General features: G+C 28.2%; 2 protein-coding genes across 2 annotated transcripts; both read left to right on the forward strand.

Moving 5' to 3' along the window:
• The first annotated feature begins 1,781 nt into the window (after positions 1-1,781).
• LOC103486539 (purine-uracil permease NCS1) lies at positions 1,782-3,930 on the forward strand. Its single transcript, XM_008444538.3, has one exon. The coding sequence runs from the start codon at positions 2,051-2,053 to the stop codon at positions 3,713-3,715; it is 1,665 nt and encodes a 554-aa protein (XP_008442760.2). The 5' UTR covers positions 1,782-2,050; the 3' UTR covers positions 3,716-3,930.
• A 10,387-nt stretch (positions 3,931-14,317) lies between these two features.
• On the forward strand, positions 14,318-17,452 carry LOC103486538 (probable 2-oxoglutarate-dependent dioxygenase SLC1). Its single transcript, XM_008444537.2, has 4 exons — positions 14,318-14,436; positions 14,552-14,848; positions 14,995-15,582; positions 16,923-17,452. Exons 2-4 carry the CDS (start codon positions 14,561-14,563, stop codon positions 17,169-17,171), a joined length of 1,125 nt encoding a protein of 374 aa, XP_008442759.2. The 5' UTR covers positions 14,318-14,436; positions 14,552-14,560; the 3' UTR covers positions 17,172-17,452.
• Positions 17,453-20,733: the final 3,281 nt, after the last annotated feature.

Consider the following 20,733-nt stretch of genomic DNA (forward strand, 5'->3'; position numbering starts at 1 on the left):
AATTGAATTCATAAGATTTTAAAAAAGTAACAATATAACATGTGAAACTTAGATCTAAAAATCTAACGACAAGAAAAGTATTTTTTTTTTCTCTCGGAAATGCAATTAATTTATACATAACAATATTTATCTATATATGTTTTTAAATTGAACCTTCAGAAAAGAAAAAAAAATTGATATGATTCTCTCCCTATATACATTTGGTATGTTTTCATTGCTCTAATTTAGCTGCAGTTAGCAAGTAAATTTAAATAATCATAGTAAGAAAAAAGTTGATGCATATATGATAGTCTTCATCTTTCTACCACACAAAAATACAATATAAATTAAAATTATCAAATATTTATTAAATATATTGTATTTTTATGTGCAGAAAAATGTAAAATATTTAAAATAGGATCCTTCAATAGACCTAATTATTTCCCAATAATAAATAATATTAGAATCTTCAGTCAGGATAAAATTCAAGTTTGTTTTTCTTAAGGTGAACAAAATGATTTTTTTTTTTTAAGGTAGAAATAGAATAAGGGTACTAAAGATTATATATAGAACACAGACCAACGTGAAAAGGACTAATAAAATTTAAACCTTTGACCATTTATTTGCAAAAGGTTAAACCCTTTTATTAAATAAATCAATGTGTTGTTTCAAAAAAGTAATAATAATAATAATTAAGTTAAATATTGAAAGTTGATAAAGAATAAATAAAACGTAATAGTCAGTAATCCTCGAAAGAGGAAAACAATGTATGTATGAATTTTTAACATTTTTTTCCTTTTTGAAATTTTTTAAACCATTTTAGCACCTAACCAATTTATCTACGTTTTAAATTTATAGTCTTTTAAATGGGAGACGATCTACAGAAACAATAAAAGAAAACACTGCAAGATGCTTAAGTTAATATTTATCAAAAAAGTTAGAGCACACTAAAGATGAGAAAAATGACTTATCTTAGATGTTGCTCATAAAATCTTATTTATAGTATAGTAAACTTAGGGTTTTGAATTCACAAGAAACTAGAGAATACAAACAAGGGTTAATCGAGTAGACTTGGTGATCCATAAGAACCAAAAGTTTCAAGGATGAAAAAGGTCCATCCTCGACCTCGATCTCCAAGATTAAGTAGGGTAAGTTGGGCCAAATGACCAAACTAATTTAGGCCAAGGCCTAGGTGGTTAAGTTGGCCAACACCTCTCCTTTCCTTAGTTAATTTCTTCCATTCTCGGCTTGATGAATTGTTTCTTATACTTTTCTTGTCCATTTTACCCTTAAACAATTTTGTCTTCTTCAGTTCGTGGTTCGTGGTCCAAAAGTGACCCATAAGAGTGTATATGATAGTGTACTATCTATATATATAATAATTTTTCTATATATTTTGATGGTTGACCAATACTTTATTTTTCTGTTCTTGAGGATCAATTCTTTCCACGCATTTAAATAGAAATCTAGATTATTTTGTTATTCTCTATGAAGTCCCGTTAATTCTTGAACATATGTATTTTATAACTTCTTTAAATAATGTTTTATAATTCTACTAGAAAGTAAAAATTACAATATATCTCTTTTAGAACTACAATTAAAAACGAATATAAACCTTCAAATTTTCGATTCTTAAACATGTTACTCAAACCTTCATATAGTATAGATAAAAATTACGAGACAACATTTTATATTGACTAAGAATGATAAACGAAAGGAAGCTTAAATCAATTTCAACATCCAACCCATATTTCAAAAATAACTAATAAAAAATAAAAGATGAATGAACATGGAGGTCATTTAATCATATAAAAATTTGCTACATTACATCTCAAGATTTGTCACTTACAAATGATTGAACAACTTATATTATTAAAAAGAAACTTACATTATTGGTTTTATTTTTATTTATATATATATATATAAAAAAAAAGGTTTATCTTTACTTGTGGACTGAAGGACATATCAGTAATTCTACACCACCCACTTCTCAATTCTCATCTTCTTCAGATTCCTCTGTTCCTAATTCCTAATGCCCTTTTCGGAATCTTTAAGGATTCCGGCCAAGTAAATGGTGACTCACTGCATTAACCTCCATCTCCACCGCCATATTTTCCACCTCCCTCCTTCTATCTCCACCCTCCGCTACCGCCCCACTGTCTCTCACTCTCCTCTACTCTTTTCTCCGATCACCCCAAAATTACTTCTCAAACGTCGCTCTAATCTTCGATTCACCTCTCCCATGGCCTCCGCCGACGCCAACCCATCGGAAGACACTCAGAACGACGATTCCGGCAAAGACGATCTCCGCCCAACAACGCTGGAGCAGAGAACGCTTTCGTGGCCGGAGATGGCCCTGCTCTGGATTGGCCTCATCGTCGGAGTTCCATCTTATTACCTCGCCGGAAGCTTAGTCGATCTTGGAATGTCGTGGTGGCAGGGTATCGCCACCGTCGTCGCTGCCAACGCCGTAACCCTAATTGCGCTAATTCTCAACGGCCATCCAGGAACTAAATACGGCATCTCTTTCCCTGTTTTTGCTCGATCGTCATTTGGAATCCATGGCGCACATATCCCTACACTTCTCAGAGCACTAATTGGTTGTGGGTGGTACGGAATCGAAACGTGGATCGCCGGTGAGGCCATTTTTCTTCTATTACCTGAAAGTATTAAGAAATCTTCATTTTCACAGATTCTTCCATGGTTAGGAACTTCTCCTCTTGCATTTACTTGCTTTTTAGCCTTTTGGGTTGTTCAATTAGCAAGTGTTTGGAAAGGAATGGATGGAATTCGTAAACTCGAAACCTTCTCAGCTCCGATTCTTGTCTTTCTTACGGTTTGTCTCTTGATTTGGTCTTGCGTTAAAGCCGGTGGATTTGGGCATATGCTTTCTTTAACCTCCAAATTATCTTCTTCTGAATTTTGGGCTCTGTTTTTTCCTTCACTTACGGCTAATATAAGCTTTTGGGCTACTCTGGCTTTGAATATTCCTGATTTCACTCGTTATGCCAAAAGCCAAAAAGACCAAATTATCGGCCAATTGGGGCTTCCAATTTTCATGGGGGCGTTCACTTTTGTCGGCGTTGCTGTCACTTCCTCCACCGGAGTGATTTTTGGACATATAATTTCGAACCCAATCGATCTTCTTGGCCATATTGGGGGTTTCGTCACTAAAGTTTTGGCAATTTTTGGGATTATTTTAGCCACCGTAACGACCAATGTCGCCGCCAATGTGGTGGCGCCAGCCAACGCATTGGTGAATCTCAGTCCTTCTTATTTCACTTTCACCAGAGGGGCTCTTCTCACTGCCGTGATCGGAATTCTGTTTCAGCCATGGAGACTTTTAAGCTCGAGTGAGAGCTTCGTTTACACTTGGCTTGTTGGGTATTCAGCGCTGTTGGGTCCGATCGGCGGCGTGATGGTGACGGATTACTATTTGATCCGAGGGAAGGAACTGAGCGTGGAGGATCTGTATTCTACGAGTCCGAGAGGGGCGTATTATTACTCCGGTGGGTTTAATTTAGTGGCTGTGGTGGCGCTGGTGGTGGGAGTGTTGCCGGTGATTCCTGGGTTTTTGGAGAAGGTGGAAATTGTGTCGAAAGTTCCGAAAGTTTTCAGTGTTATTTACGGGAGTGCGTGGTTTATCAGCTCGTTTTTGGCCGGATTTTGCTATTGGGGTCTCTCTGTTTTGTTGAAACGGCGAAAAGCTTCTCTCCGGTTTGGGCCTCTGCTTTGAATTAATTCAAAATGCTGTCCAAAAGAATTGGTCAAACCATTGCCAACAAAAAAAAAAAAAAATTAAAATAAAATATTAAAATATTTTATTATATTCGTAAATATTTTAATTTATTTTGTTATATTTAAAAATAATATTATTTGATAGTTTTTGTTTTAATGGATGTATTTCAAACAAAATTTCAATATAATTTATCTACTTAGAATAGAACAAAAGTTGTTTTATTTATCTTTTATAAAGTGACAAAATAGGTACTCTTAAAAATATTTAGGTAAAGAGAGTTAAATTAAATAGTTTTCATGTGGTTAAAATAAAAATTTGAGGTAGCATAGTGGTCTGTGTGTGCTTGTTTTTTTTTTTTTTCCTCTTCTGATTTTGAATGTCAATTTCTGTCCAAATTTGGTTATATATTTTTAGAATTGAGTAGAAAATATTAAATTTGAATATTTATATTTGTTGATGATATAAATAGAAAAATTGAATATACAAAAATATATGAAAACTGAAATCCGAGTGTACCATTGGTTTCTTGTTATGGCACAATAAAATATTTATCGAAATCGGTGGTGTGTTTGCTAGAGTAAGTTATGATTTTTTTGCTTCTTTATCATGATATAAGAAATGAAATCAACTCTCTAAGTTTAAGCGGACATAAAACAAAAATGTAAGGATTTGACATACGATATCATCTGGACAACTTGCTCTGATATTATCTTAAATTACCAGTTGATCCAAAACTCGTAGGTATGGTTAAATTTAATATAATTTCTAATAACACTCTACACATTCACTGTATAAAAAGATTGACATTTTATATTATTTGTGTACGAATTCTCACACCCATCACAAATACCTAATATAAGCCGTTAACGGATGAGTGTAGTATATCAAATTATTGAACGTCATGATTTATACTATGTTAAATAACTAATCAATAAAAAAAAAATCAAATAAAACTGTTAGATTACAATAGATTTAATTATAAGTACTTTAACATATTTGTAGTTACTACGAAAAGGAAACTTACTTACAAAATATGAAACTCTCTTTTTTGATTAGTTTCAATCATCATTAAACGATGATTCTGCGACCATTTCCATGAAAAGTTTAGAGTTTGGTTTCGTCTCACGATTGGCCCAAAAGGCATTAAACAGGCCCAAATCAATGCCACCAGAAAGGGCCTAGGGAAAAACTGGCCCACGTTACCAAGCCCAGTCTAAAGCTTGTCGAGAAACTCAAATTTTAATGGCAATTATTCAAAAAAAGAAAAAAAAACAAACAAACCCTGCCTTCATAATTTGAAATTCCTCAAAGCATTTATCTGGCACAGGTTCTATTTGAAATATATTTTTAAGTGCGATTAAAAAAAAACGTTTTAAAAAAAACACAAAAATTGTTTATAACTAATCAAAATAGCTTTTGAAATTATTAAAAATAATAAATCCTTTGAAAAATATTTTCTTTATTAAGTTAATCAAAATGGACTTTATATATCAAAGTCTATGTATCACAAGTTTATCAATGAAATGTACTATTCTCTATTAAAAACATAAAGAATTCTAAATTCTCGCATTCTCATATTTTTAACTAAAAAATAAAATTAAGTTTGATATTAATCAACTATAACTATTAAAAGTTATTGATGGTATGAACTCCAATGTGTTTAATCTGATTGATATAGATAAAATAGGTAAAAATTCATATCCTAAACATCGTAGGGTTAGGATTGACTTTAGGCACCCTAATTCACATCTTTAACTTTGACATGGGAGTTATTTTCATATATTTTATTGATATTTTTTTTCTCAAAACTACAAGGTTATTGTAATTATTACTGAAAACTTAAATACATTTGATTTATGTAGATTTTAATAATAAAAATGAACATATATTTATAATTAATTGAGGTATATTTATATTTAAATTGAAAAAAAAAAAATAGATACAAAGATTTCAATACATTAACATCGGAAGGAGAAGAAAAGGAAGGAAAAGGGTTTGTTGAAGTCTGTTCACGATGTTTGATAATTTCAAACATTTCGGCCTTTCTTTGACCACTTCTTTTGACTCTTTAAAACTAATTAAAGATTTCTTTAAAAATCATTTTCACCAAACCCCTCTTCTCTCAATAATAACAATTAATTATTATTTTGAGAACATAGGATTTCCTTGAATGGACACCCAAACAAATAAATTTGTTCTCTCTTCAATTTTTAATTAATAAATATCCATATATTATATACCAATTCAAAAATAAGTTTGATAAGTTCATAATGTTATCCAATTCCAAACTCAACCACTTCCATACAATAAACTAATTAAGGTCTCTAATAAAAGAACATTTAGAAATAAATAAATAAACATTGAGGTTTAATTACATTTTTCTTGTATTTTTCTATTCCAAGTCTCTCTAAATTATCATTAAAGAAAAAAAAAAAAAAAACAAATAAGCATATCTCGGTTTCAATTAGGGAATCCACAAAGAATTAGCAATGATTAAAATGATTTTTTTTATGCCAAGTTGAAATTACTAATTTGGTAGGATATTTTTAGTACATAAATATGATTCTTTGAAAGTTAAGGGAAAATAAATAAATAAACAAAACTTTATATTTGATGTATAATAAAAAATTGTTTGGACCTCGAGTATATATAATTAGTACATTTTTGTGGTCAATAATTATGTTAAGCACATGTTAATAATTTAATTTGATGGTTTGGTAATTAATATATATAAGAAATAAGCCTAAAATTGATTGATGTTAAATCAAATAATAAAATAGAAACATGTTGGATAGAAAGTGCATCAACTTTCACTTGACTAAAGAATAATTGATTGGGAAGTGAGAAATTTAAATTTTAGTGTCACCATTAATTTTATTGTAATCAATTAAAGAGCATTGCACAAATTAAATTGAGAAAGAGCAGCCCATGATTAAGCTCTTTTAATTATTAATTAATTAACTTTAATAGAGAAAACAAAAAACAGATATGGGAATTTTTTCCCCAATAAAGAAAAGACCTTTTGGTTTAATCATCATCCAACTTGGAAACAACTCACAACATTCATCAATTTTTTTCAATTATTATGTTTCCCTTTTCTTTTTGAATTAAGTTTAGTAGAAATCACTGTGATTTATTATTATTATTATTATTATTACTATTATTATTATTTGAAGGAAAAAAAAAGGTACTGCATCCACTAATATGGTAGTACAATTTTATTAAAAAAAAAAAGAAAGAAAGATAGTTTTTATGACGGTGTCTTATGTTTATACGTCTCATCAAATTGTCTGTCTAGTTTTTTTGTAATTAGATATTTGACAAATTCTCGATACTTTTCTTTCATTTTTAGTGTAAGTGATAAGAGGAGATAGATTGTTTATTTCAAGTATTATTAAGATAATATATAGAGAGAGATTTTCTAATAAAATGACATACTAAATTTGTAGGTTCTGTGATTTTAGCTCAATAGTAAATTCTTAAGAAACTTTCACACTTCAAAACATCAATAATAATTTTATCTTCCAATTCTTTTTAATATGGTTAAATCAACCTTAAATAATTTTTTTTTGTATTAAAAGAAATGGAATGGTTCTCTGTTTGATAACCATTTTATTTTTTGTTTTATCTTTGAAAATTAAGCTCAAATTTCTAACCGTGTGTTTTGCAATGATTTACATATTTTTTAAATACAATTGTTGAATTGTTATAAGAAAACTAAAAATACGATTACCGAAGTTTATACTATTCCAAATTTTTTTTTGACGAAATTGAAAATAAAACCATGAAAAATAAATAAAAGCTTTCATGGATCACATTTAATTTGATATAAAAATAGAATTTATTTGGGTTGATCGAATCTAACATGTAATTATATAATAATTAAAATCTCAATTAAGTTGGTGAACAAAAATATAAATACACAATCAAAGATCGAAACTTTGAACTCATCCATTCCTCAAAACCGTGTTAAATCATCCTCAACTTAATAATTAGTATTTAATTAAAACTCTAATTTTCTTTCTTTCTTTTTTTTTTAAATGGAAAATAAAAACTGTTTGAAGTAGGATTAAATTTAGTAAGAAAAGTCATGATGATAACTTTATAAAATATATATAAAGTATTAAAAAAAGAAAGAACCATATCTTGTACCATTAAATTAGAAAGAATAAAGTCTAAAATAGTGTAGATTCAGAGAACAATGAAGCAAAAAACAAAAATTAAAATAATTAAAATAATAAAGAATGGAAAGAAAAAATCCCATTAAAGAAAAAAAGAATATAAATAAAGAAGAAGAAGAAAGAAGAAGAAGAAGAAGAAGAAGAAGAAGAAGAAGAAGAAGCCAAATTGAGTGTGATGGGACTAATTAATCATATCAAATTAGGTTTGCATTATTATTGGCATCATCTTAATGACATAAATTTAAAAGGGACATTTTATTTTTCTATAGGGATTTCAGTTGACTTTGGAATTTCAATTCATTTAATTTATATATCCTAAATTTTAACTTGCATGCTATATATATATATATATATTGTATTAAAGCATTACTTAATTATTATTACTACAACCTTGTACGTACTTATTTTAGTTTTTGATTTTCTGGTCAACTCTTTGACTTTTCAATGTATTCTTTTTTAATAAGATTTTTTTTTACAACATGTGTGGTAGGAGTTACGTCAAATCTTAGACATCGAAATTGTTTGCGTAAGTTTATATCAATCGAGTTAATTATAGTTGTGTTGGTAATAAGAAAACATACATTATAAGACATTTTCAATAACTAACTACGAGATATATCTTTGGTTCAATTCATGTTGTAGGGTCAAAACAAGATATCTTGTGCAATTAGTTTAGGCGTGGAAAAATTAATCAAAACACTCGTGGATATTAAAGAAAAATTTACGTTTATCTTGCATGCTAAATAATAATAAAATTATTTCATGTTTAGGAGTTGTTTCTTAATATTTAAAATTACTTGGAAACAAATCTCTAATTAATCGTGCCAAATAAAACCAACGTTTTAATGTTACATTTTTTATATCTTCAAATTTGATTTTGAACGAGTAAAAAAATGAAATTCTTTTAAGTGGATTTGACAATAACAAAAATGATTTTAATCAATTTTATAATCACTTCTTAATATATTTGTATTTCTTTTTTCTTTTTGTTAATATAAGGGTGGAATGAATTAGAAGAATTAATAATGAAAGGGTGTTATTTGTTTTTATAGCTTGTCTAATATTCTTCCTTTAAAAAATCCCAATTTTTTTCTTCATGTTTTAGTATTTTCTATTTGATTGATGAATTGATTTTAATTCAATTTTCAATTTTCATGAAATTAAATTCTAGACTTAAAAAGGGAGTATGAGTATCAAACTAAAAACACAAGAAATGTACGTAGGTTAACCTTCTAATCTACTCATTTAGTATAATCAGTGGATTACAAAGGAATAATGATGAATTAGTTGTTAGTTAATTAACCTACATTATAAGCTTTGCTCAATGAGTCGAAGGCCTCATAACTTTTTTTTTTCACCTTGTAGAAAATAAACAACAAAATAAAAAGCAAAATGGAGAGAAATCCTCAAATACTATTAATATATATGAAATAAAGTTCAAAAAATATCACAAGAGTTGTTTTTGTTTAATTAATCTAATCTAAACATCACATTAAACGACATTAATTAAAGCTACAAAACCTCTTTCTTTTCGTTTGGTCTCTTCAACAGCTGTGATCTCTTTATTTATTTTGTATTATGATTTATTCCAAATATATCACACAACATCCTTTTTTTTTCCTTCTTTTTTCTTTCGAGAAAAAAATAGTTAAAAAATCTCTAATTAAACACACCATTTTTAAATTAAATTTTATTAGCCGAATAACTTTTTGAACTTTTTTTAAAATGTCATTATAATATCATTTGATTATTGTTAAGAGGGTATGATTGGTTCGCATTTTATGTGAAATGAGTTATTGGTGGAAAAGACCACTTGAAAGAGAATTTATCTAATTATTTGTCTCTGTCCACAAAAAAGTTTTCTTTTCATATTTTGTATTTATTGGACATTTCAATTTTTTTAAAAAAGAATATTCATAATTAAAGGTTGAAAAGTTTAATTTACAACTATTTAAAAAGTATTCCATTTTTACTTAGGATTCATATATATAATCAATTTTGAAGATAAATAAAACAAGGAAATTTTCTCTGGGAACAATCTGAATGTGCTCTATTCCGTACAATTTTGAAAATTAATCAATAAAAGGAAAGGAAAGAAAAAAGAAATAAAAAGCACTCTCTTTTGCCTATTTTATTTTGATAGTTTCGTAGTTTCTTTTAGTACAATATGGATAGTAGATACGATAAATCAACATCTTATATCATGTTATTAAAGGTTTATAATGTTGGTTGTTTTTAATGTCAGTCTAAAGCCAACGTTTTAGATGACCAAGATTTCAATCTTAAGTACCTTCAATGTTGGTTTTTGGTAAAAAAATCGACATTGAAAATTTGAACATCATCTTCTATGTTGTTTTTTTGCTTATTTTTTGTCATTAATTATCTGATACTAAATATTTTTTCTTTATGCATCCTTAAATTAATAATATCTCTTTTTCTAGAAACAATGATATTTACTTTTTACGTGTGCATGCACAAAATGACATCTTAATTATTTTTACGTATACAACTCAATTTTCAATAAATACAAAAACTAACTAATTTACTTGAACTTGTCACAGCTCCTCCACCATAGCTACCAACTCTGCCCTCAAAACTCAATAATTTTCTATCAAGATCTCGTGAAATTTTGAGATACGATACAACAATCAACAAAACAGTTGAGAAAATATGATAAACATCATGATTAGCAAGATTTGGATATAATAACTTCAAAAGGTAAACATAGAAAACATTAGTGGATCTCTATACTTTGATAGCTAAATTTTTGGAGGAATTACTCGGCTATGGTGGCTGCTCCTGTTGCTATGGCATTGATGGAGGAGAATGAATAGAGGAGAAGGGGAGAGTGAGCCACGATGAAGAGGAGGAAGGGGAGGTTCAAATCTATGTATATCTGTTAAGATCCGGAGATAAATGTGTGCATTTTCTTTGAAACGATGAGAAACACGTGAGGTCTAACAAGAGCTACGACGTTCTATAAGATTGTGTAAGTTGTGTGGCAGCAAGAGACATGGAAGTTGTGTTCTTCAAACGATAATCCGACGAGAGCTACGATGTTCTGTGAGACCGTGTAAGTTGTGTGGCAAAGAGAGAGATGGAGAAGAAGATGAAGATTGGGGAGGGGGTTATGAGGTGTGATGAAGGAAAATGATTTGATATTTTTCTTCCTAACCCTACTCGTGCAATTAATTCCTTTACAAAAAGATTTTTTAACGTTGGTTTTAAACTGACAACTGATGTTAGTGTCAATTTAAAACTGACATCAAACATCCATTTTTTTCTTTCTAAAAAGTCGACATTAAACATTCATTTTTTATTTTTCAACTTACATCAAAGTTTGGATTTGTGGTGGTGTCTATATAAATTTAGCAAAATTTGACCCCATTATCCACTTCTCTCTCAAAAAACAAATATTTAATCCTTGGTTTGATAATCTTAATCTTTGGCTTTTGAAAATCAAGATAGTGAACATTACTGCTACCAACAATTTGTATGTGTTTTGTTATTCACGTTTTCAAAAATCAAATAAAATTTAGAGGAATATAAAAGAAAAAGAAAAAGAAAAAACACATACCAACATTGTTTGGCAACCTTTTATCTTAGATTTTTGAACATCAAACCTATTTTAATTTCTCACAATTTTTTAGGTAGAAGAGTCGTATTTTTAACTACATTCTTAGAACAAAATAAGTTTTAAAAAAATGTGTTTATTTAGATCTAAAAAATTTAATGTAATTTCTAAATTGTTAAAAACTAAAAATCATGAAATTTAAGTCTCGAATATGTTTGTTGTTTGTTGTTGAATTCAAAATTTTGATTAGGAATTCAATTCAAATATTCTTTGAGAAGTGGTGAAAAAAATAATATACAAAAAAGTATACAAAAATCAAAATGAAATAATTACCCAAGAATATGATCAATTAATATTTACACCTACTAAGAAACTTCTTAGCCATCATACACTAACACAACAAATTTAACTACTTTTCAGGTTTATTTAAGAAAGCCACCTCTTTTCTTTTTGAAATTGGAATAAAGTGATTAACTTAATTTCCCAAAGTTAGCACGTGCTCAATATAATTAGAAAATCAATAATATTCCAAAGTTTTGATGGCTAAATCTAACTCACTTTTCTCCCAAAAGTTTGTGATCTTAATTAATAATAAATTATTATACCCCAAAGTGTCGATGGCTAACCTAAGTCAAGGGAATGATTTTGCTTCGTAACTTCTCTGCTACTCAAGTTTTGAAATAAATCCACTAGATCTCCAGCGATCCCAAGAAAAAAAAAGGGGGGGAAATTGAATAACTTTTATTTTTATTGTTATTGTTATTTTTTAAAAATATATTATATACACAATTAATGTTTCATTTTTTAAAAAAGAAAACATGTGACTTGTAATTAAGCATACAAATTGCATATATATATATATATATATATATATATATATATATATATATAATAACAATGTGAAGCTGAAACCATATTTTCTCAAAGAAAACAACAACAACAACAATAATAATAAAAGGGCAGAAACAAGAGCTTTCTTAGCTGCTATGTATTAGAAATGAGAAGACAAAATTGGGTGTATTTGTAAAGCTTGTGAAAGGAATTATTATTTCAATTGATTTTAGTTTGTAATTCATGGAATCTATGATATTTAGGTAAGTTGAAGAGTTTCAATGTCAGATAATTTGAAACGCAAGCATTAATTTCTTTTTCTAAAATGTCACTAAACTATTCAAAGTATTAAAAGCAATATTGTTAAAGATTTAAAGATGCAAAATGAGTATATATCACGGTAAATCAAGGTTAAAATTGAAAGTCAGAAAGAAAAGAGACTAAATTGAATAAATACTCAAATTTTAAGAGTAAAAAATGTAAGATTTTGAGATCAAATGTTTGTGAAGATTTGACATTTAAGTTGATTGATATTAGGAGCCCGTGATGGAATTGTGTAATTGAAAAAGAAGAAAGATAACAGGAGGAAGAATACACATGATTTTTATCTTGGACGAAAAATAAAAAACTGGGATGTCGACATTGGGACCTATGCATCTTGGCATGTAGGGGTTCAATACAATGGAACTGATCACTAGAGAGGGGAGAAAAATAAAATAGCTAAGTGAAGGGACAAAGACCAAAAATGTCCAAGTCCACACTGATCATGTCCACCCTTTGAAAATGTCAATAGACGATACAAATATGTGAATGCAGAAATTAAACATTATATGAATTAATTTTGAGTCATCAAAGATGTTATGTTCGGTTGCTTTGGTTTCTTTTATTTATTTATTTGATTAATTGGTTACTGTTTTTATTCATCCTAACTAACCAAAAGATTAGTTATTCTGAGTTATTTGGATTTGGCTGGATTATTTGGAGTTGGTTTTGCGCTTTGTTGTGGGTCGTCTTTATGTGCATGTTTGTTGCTTTCGTGTTAAGTAATCTTTCCTACTTTTAAGGGATTTCTCATTGAAACTTGTAGTTATATCTTTGATTTTGGTGAGTTCATTACATGCGGTATCTTGCTTATTGTGATAGTAAATGGTTGAAAATGTAGAAAAGAATGGATTGTATGTAAAAGGTCAAGGAAATACCTGACGGTTGATGCTGGTTTATATGACATCTCATTTAGGGGGAGCATGCTCTAGTATACATGAAATGGGTTGAGTGTTGAATAATCCAAAGACAATGTATCTGTAAAACATAAATTGACTGCATATATATAATTATTCTATATCATGATCTATTTCATAAAGCAAAATACGGTCTTTTTCTATGGATCAATTTGAGAACCTCAAGATATAGATGTTGTGGTATCAAACTAGGTCACAAATTCTCTTGTAACGTGATTATTATTTCTACTATCAATTACTCATGTTGTTATTTTAGTTATTAATATCAACGTAAGAGGTCAAGATAATTGTATGTTTTCTTTTCAAAAGGTATATATATATAAAAGTGATTTTAAACTTATCAACTTAGAGATCACTTCCAAACATGGTATTAAAGATGGTGTTGGGAACTTGAGGAGATGGGTGGATGAATTGAATATGTATAATTAAACATCAACGTCGATTAGGAGTGACAAAACGAAAGAGGATGGGCCCAACGCTACCTTTGGCTTCTCCCCTAAAAAGTCAGCCGCGGTTTTTTATTTCTTTATATATATATATATATAAATTTAAAAACTTATAATAAAAATGACAAATAATAATAATTATATATATATATATATATATATATATATATATATATATAAAAAGAAAAAAAAAAGGAAAGCCATTGTCCCCCAGCTTCTGACTGGATTTTGTCAACGGTTTCTAACCCATTCATTTTAAAAACCATTCCTGGTTTCCCAGAACTTGCCCCCCCTTGCTTTTTATTATTATTCATTTTTATCAACATTACTTCTCTTTTTCTCTATATATATCTCTCACAATTTTGCTTCCAATTCTCCACTAAACACTCCATTCCACTTTTCAATTCTTCTTTTCCTTACCCTTTTAATTTCTCTCTCTCATATTCAGGTGGCTGCATTTTCTAATTCCTTCCTCTTTTTCTTCTCTATGTTCCATTGCACTGTTGGTTGGTCTGTTTGTTTGTCTGTTTGTTAATAATGTATGTTTTTTTTTTCTTTTGTAGTTTAGAAATATGGCTCCGGGATTGGCAGTTGAAAATGGCAATACCGTTATGGCATCAGAAGCTCAAATAATGTACCAAAAGGGTGTGAAACATCTTTGTGACAATGGCTTAAATAAGCTCCCTTCTAAATACATCCTCCCCAACTCTGACCGCCCCGACACTTGTGAGTCTCCCCACCTTCATGTCTCCGGACCCCTCCAACTTCCCGTCATTGACTTTGCACAACTCCTTGGCCCCAACCGTCACCATGTCATTCATTCCCTCACCAAAGCTTGCGAAGAATATGGCTTTTTTCAGGTTAGTTCATGAGTTACTTAGTAGATTCGTTTTTTTTTTTTTCTGTCGCTTTTAAATTTTTTTTAAGACAAAGGTGATGGATGAGAAGTTTTATTCAAATCCATGTAAGAAAATTTTCTACTTATGATTGATTTGATTATGTGTAGGTAATAAACCATGGAATTTCAAATGATGCGATAACAAACATGAGAGAAGTTTGTTCAAAATTCTTCGAGCTTCCATACGAGGAAAGAGCCAAATACATGTCATCCGACATGCATGCGACAGTACGTTATGGGACAAGCTTCAATCAAAACAAAGACAATGTTTATTGTTGGAGAGACTTCTTGAAGTTAACTTGTAACCCTAATCTTCACCAACTGCTCTCCAGCTGGCCGTCGTCTCCATCGGGATTCAAAGACTCGGCGTCAACGTATGTGGAGGAAACTCGAGGACTGTTTTTGAGTTTGGTGGAAGCCATTGTTGAAAGCTTGGGAAAAGAAATAGATGAGAATGAAGAAAAATCATTGTTAAAGGAGTTTGAAAAAGGAAGCCAATTAATGGTGGTGAATTGTTATCCAAAATGTCCTGAGCCAGAGCTAACCCTAGGAATGCCACCTCATTCTGATTATGGCTTTCTTACACTTCTTCTTCAAGATCAAGTTGAAGGACTTCAAATTCATTACAAACAAAAATGGGTCACTGTTCAACCTTTGCCAAATTCATTTGTTGTCAACATTGGTGATCATCTAGAGGTTAGTTTTCTCTCTTTAATTTTCTTCTTTGTTCTTCTTCTTTAATTAATTAAATATATATTACGCTCCACCTGCTCTTTACCGACTGACTTTCTGATACGATTCATTATAATATGTTTTTAGTGATGATTTAATACTATATTAAGAGAAAATGTAAATCTTTTTATTAAACATCTTAACTTGTCCGCTCGAGTCTTTTCTAGTTTATTTATTTAATCGAGAAATCAACCATATTTTATTTATTATCTTTTTAAAGAAGAAAATACTTTCTTATTGATGTGTATATTCATTAAGATTTTTATTGGGCAACATTGTCTTTTCTAAACATGTGTATATTTATTTTTAAAAAAACTCAGTATTAACTAGTTTAGTTAATAATAGTTATAATTTTAACTTTTATTAACTTTTTTATTCCATAATTGGATAATGGGAAAATACTGACCTTTTTTCTTTCTAATTTTAGGTTGGTTCCTCATTTTTAAAAATGTTATAATTTTATTTCTTAGGTTTTGAATTTCAAATATAGTTTCTTAAATATTCCGAATTTTACGATCCTATCTTTAAATTTTGAGTTTATTTCAATTTGATCCTTAAATTTCAAAATTTATCTTACTTATAAAAAAGTTCAAATTAATTTTAGTAGTAGAAATAGTAAAACTTAAATTAATTAATAAACATAACAAAAATTGAGTATTTTAGTAAAAAATCAAAAGTGATTAAAATTTTAAACGAGACATCAAATTGAAACAAACTCCGACATATCAAAGTTAAAAATGTGACAATTTAAAATTTAGAGACTGAATCGAAATTAAACAATGTGACAATTTAAAATTTAGAAACTGAATCGAAATTAAACTCAAAGTTTAAAAAACTAAAAAGACAACATTGTATAACTGTACCAAATATAAATTAAAGTCGAGACTTAGGGAGGAAATATAATTATGAATCTTAAATTAGATAGTAAAACTTTCTATATATCAAACTTGGCATTCCTTTTCTTGAGTTGTGTCATGTCTTTAACTTACTGTATCTAACCTTTAATATTAATTAAGCTATATCATTGCAATTGGTTTCACTAAACATGTCCCAAAACAATAATTAATCATTCCCGATGTGTCATTATATATATGCTGAGTAGAGACACCACTAACACACACAAAACCAGACTATAAACAAAAAGTGATGGACTACTTGTTTGTATTTGTTTAATAGATGCTATATTAATGCATACAAATTAGAAGTCAAAATTTAGCTATATAGGGATATAGATCAATATATAATTTGCAATTGGGGGGCTTATTAATGATAATAATTAATAATTAATATGTTTTTAATGACAGATATTCAGCAATGGAAAATACAAGAGTGTTCTACATAGGGTTGTGGTTAATGCAAAGAAGACAAGAATTTCAGTGGCAACATTACACAGTCTTCCATTTGATTCAATAATAAAGCCATGGCCAAAGCTTGTGAATGAAGAAAATCCAAGGCTTTATAGGGACACTGATTTTGGTACCTTCCTTGATTACATTTCCTCTTTTGAGCCTAAGAGGAAGAACTTCTTAGAATCTAGGAAAATTATTTATTAACGATTACTAAAAGTATTTTAATTAATTACTCAGTACAATTTAATGTCAGAAAAAATATATATATATATATATATATATATATATATATATATAAATATATTTATAGATATATAGGTCATGTTGATATAATTAACTAAGTTAATTATTTTGTGGGTCTCAAGGGGTAATGTTGGAAAAAGCTAAAAATCCAAGAAACCCTAGTTTATATAGATTGTATGTATGGGAAAATAATTGTCATTTTTGTAATTTGGAATGTGAAAGTGAAGAATTTGAGAAGTATATATATGGTGTCACATTTTAATTTTAATATATAGTACTGATAGAGTGAAAAAATATCAATCTTTCAATTCACCTCTATGAATAAAACTATCCAATTATTATTATTGTATTTAGAGAAAATAAATCAGATCAAAATAGAATTAAGAATCGAAATAAGTGCGATAATGAGACAATTAGACAAAAGATATTTTAAGAAATCGATTTCACCTATTTAAACCAACTCTTCAATCAAGGGAAAAACAAACAAACCCACAACCCATAGATTCATATATTTCATAAGTTAAAAGTAATAAGTATATGATAATTGAATATATTACTCCAACTCAACATAATGTTATATGAGAGAATCCTGAGATAATGATCGTTCAAATCCTCATACTTGGTATGATCCTATTGTAAAATGATAATAATAAAAAAATTTAAGAACATGCAAGAGAGATTAAGATGGATCCTTTTCAATTTAAATAACTCTTAGATGAGCAAACATCAATAAGTTATACAATTAAGTCATGGTCCCATATAAATTTAGACCAATTAAGCAATAAACACATAAAATTAGTGAACAATCTGATTTTCACCATAAAAGTCTAATGGCTAATATATCAATCCCTAAGATAAAAGAGTCACTATATAATTACGAAATTTAAACTCAACCAAAAGTTTTACTAACAATTGATAAACTATAATGAAAATGGAATTAGGAGAGAACTAATGGTGTGTGCAAATCTTCACCCCCAAACAATTTATTTTTTGAAAGTTCAATTTTTTATAATTTAGCAGTAAAAAAATTGTAATTAAAAGATAATTAGATAGCTAAACGCTAAACTTAATATATGTATTCATGAACTTTTTAACTAAATTGTCATAATTGTACCTCACGGAATCATAAACAGTACATATATGATAATATAATACATTTAATGAGAAAAGACTAAGAGATCATTTAATTATTTCTTTTCAAAATTTTCAAATCAGAATTAGTCTTTTCTTTTAATAACTTTGGTATATATATAAACTTTTAAAAAAACTTTTGAAAGGGAAGTATAATTTAATCTTTTACACACAATGTCAAACACAGCTCGAAAGCCATCTCAAGTTGTAAGCAAACAAAAATGTTTTTGACTTGGGGTTTATTTACGTTGAAATTTTTGAAGCCACCAATTAATTTATTTATATATAAGGCCAAACCCATACGTCATGCTTTTTTATTTTTATCATTCTAATATTTCGTATAAAGTAATTGATTTTCAACCTTATTTTATTCCTTTGACATATATATATATATATATATATATATATATATATATATATATTTAATATGATTCATCTACTGTAAATTAGAGGGATATAATGTTCATTAGGTCACTGTTTTTCAACCCTAATCACTCCAAACAAAAATGGTGTGTATATATATAGTTTTGTAAGTATACTTAACCAAAATGGTTACGTAACCAAATTATGATTAAATGTTTGATTGAAATACACAAAAATTAATCAACTGCACTATGTATTTTTTTTAATTATTATTATTAAATGTATAATCATTTGGATTTACTTACAAAAAGTATTTTTTTTAAGAAAATAAAACTCATTTTTATTTAAATATTTTTTTTTATAAAAACTAATTAAAATAAACTTGAAAAACTATTTATATTTTGAGTGGTTTTCAAAAATCTTAATTTCTTCTGAAATAAGTTATTTTATGAATTAAACATGGAGAAATGTATTCCAAACTTATTATAAATAATATTTTCTTTTAGATAAATTTAGAATTGGCTTCATCCTTATTATTTACAGAAATAAATAGATAAAGAAAGTAAATGCATTTCATGTATCCAAAACATGTCCTTGATTATTATTTTAATATTGGAGTTTTTTGTTACCATCTTTGTGTCTAATATGAGTTTATTTATTTTTAATATTGTATCACATAAGTATTTAAAAAAAAAAAAATCTATTTTGATCACTTAACTTTCTAAGTTCATTTTGGTCTCTCAAATTTCAAAGTCTTTACATTGTTATCTAACTTCTAAAATGTCTTTTGCAATAAAAAATAACTATTTTGATCCTTAATTTTTTAATTATACATATCTTAGAGTATGAGTTGCATGTTAATGCAATCTTAATTTTAGACACAAATCCTAAAGCAATTCATAAAGTTAACATAGAAAAATATAAAATGAATAATACTATTGTTTCTTTTGTTAAGTTTAGTGATTAAGTAGATATTTAAGTTTAGTGATTAAGTAGATATTTCAAAAGTTAAAAGGTCAAGAGTAAAAAAACGAAAATTACAAATGTTTAAAAGTTTTGGAAACTAAAATGAATATTAAAAAATTTGAAGAAGACCTATTAAACATATATCAAATCTAGAAGCTTAATTTTATTAAGAAAAGTAAAAAGAGTTGTTGGATATATATATATATATATTTTTTGAAAAGTCCATTGTTAAACTAATGAACTCATATACTATAATTATGAATTTAATATAAGTTGAAGGAGTACCAATTTGAAAAGGATGTTAGAGGTTAGAGAGTAGAGAGGAATTAAAGGATATTAAGGAAAAACAAGAATTTAAATTTGGTATAGAAAGAATCTTTTTATAAAACGAAAATGTTGAAAAATACTGGAATTTAGGAAATGGGAAAAAGAATAAAAATTGTTTTTGTTCCTTATTCCAAACATCGGGTCAAGTCCGGCTGTTTTATTTGGATGGGCGATGGGATGAGACTTGACCCGCATAGCCTCATGCTCTTGACTCGACCCGATCTCTGTTGACCCAAAGTTGAGTCAACTCTTGTAGTTGACGTTTGGCTTTTTCCTTACTCGGCGTATGAATACGTAACGTATAGCCGCGACCAACGGTGTCGTTTTTACCTCCCACGTCAAACGCGGCCCCCCCGTGGATTTTATTTCTTTTTTATACTATATCTGATCTCCTACATTATTGGTTCTTTTGTTTCATTTCTTTTAAATCTTTCAAAACGAAAAAAAGGTATATTCAATTCACAGGGAAAAAGTATACTATTTTTTTTTTTATATATATAACAAAGCTATTGACTCTAATTTTCATTAAATTAATTTTAAATAATAATGATGTAATTTTATATATACATATATATATTTTAATAGTGATTCAGCATTAGTGAACTCTAAATTAAATTATAATTATTTTAAATTAATAATCGAGATTATAAATATAAACCTTGAATCACAAAATGATTTATAATTTTGAATTACAAAAACAAATTGAAACAAACTCAACCGTGAAAAGATATTATTT

Source organism: Cucumis melo, chromosome 4 (assembly GCF_025177605.1).
Source record: "Cucumis melo cultivar AY chromosome 4, USDA_Cmelo_AY_1.0, whole genome shotgun sequence".
Lineage (NCBI taxonomy): Eukaryota > Viridiplantae > Streptophyta > Magnoliopsida > Cucurbitales > Cucurbitaceae > Cucumis > Cucumis melo.

Excerpts from the sequence above, each read along its gene's own strand:
- LOC103486539 (XM_008444538.3), top strand. The coding sequence starts at position 2,051 with ATGGTGACTCACTGCATTAACCTCCATCTCCACCGCCATATTTTCCAC.
- LOC103486538 (XM_008444537.2), top strand. The coding sequence starts at position 14,561 with ATGGCTCCGGGATTGGCAGTTGAAAATGGCAATACCGTTATGGCATCA. Across the intron at positions 14,849-14,994 it reads AAGAATATGGCTTTTTTCAG|GTAATAAACCATGGAATTTC; the intron begins GTTAGTTCATGA and ends GATTATGTGTAG. Across the intron at positions 15,583-16,922 it reads ACATTGGTGATCATCTAGAG|ATATTCAGCAATGGAAAATA; the intron begins GTTAGTTTTCTC and ends TTTTAATGACAG.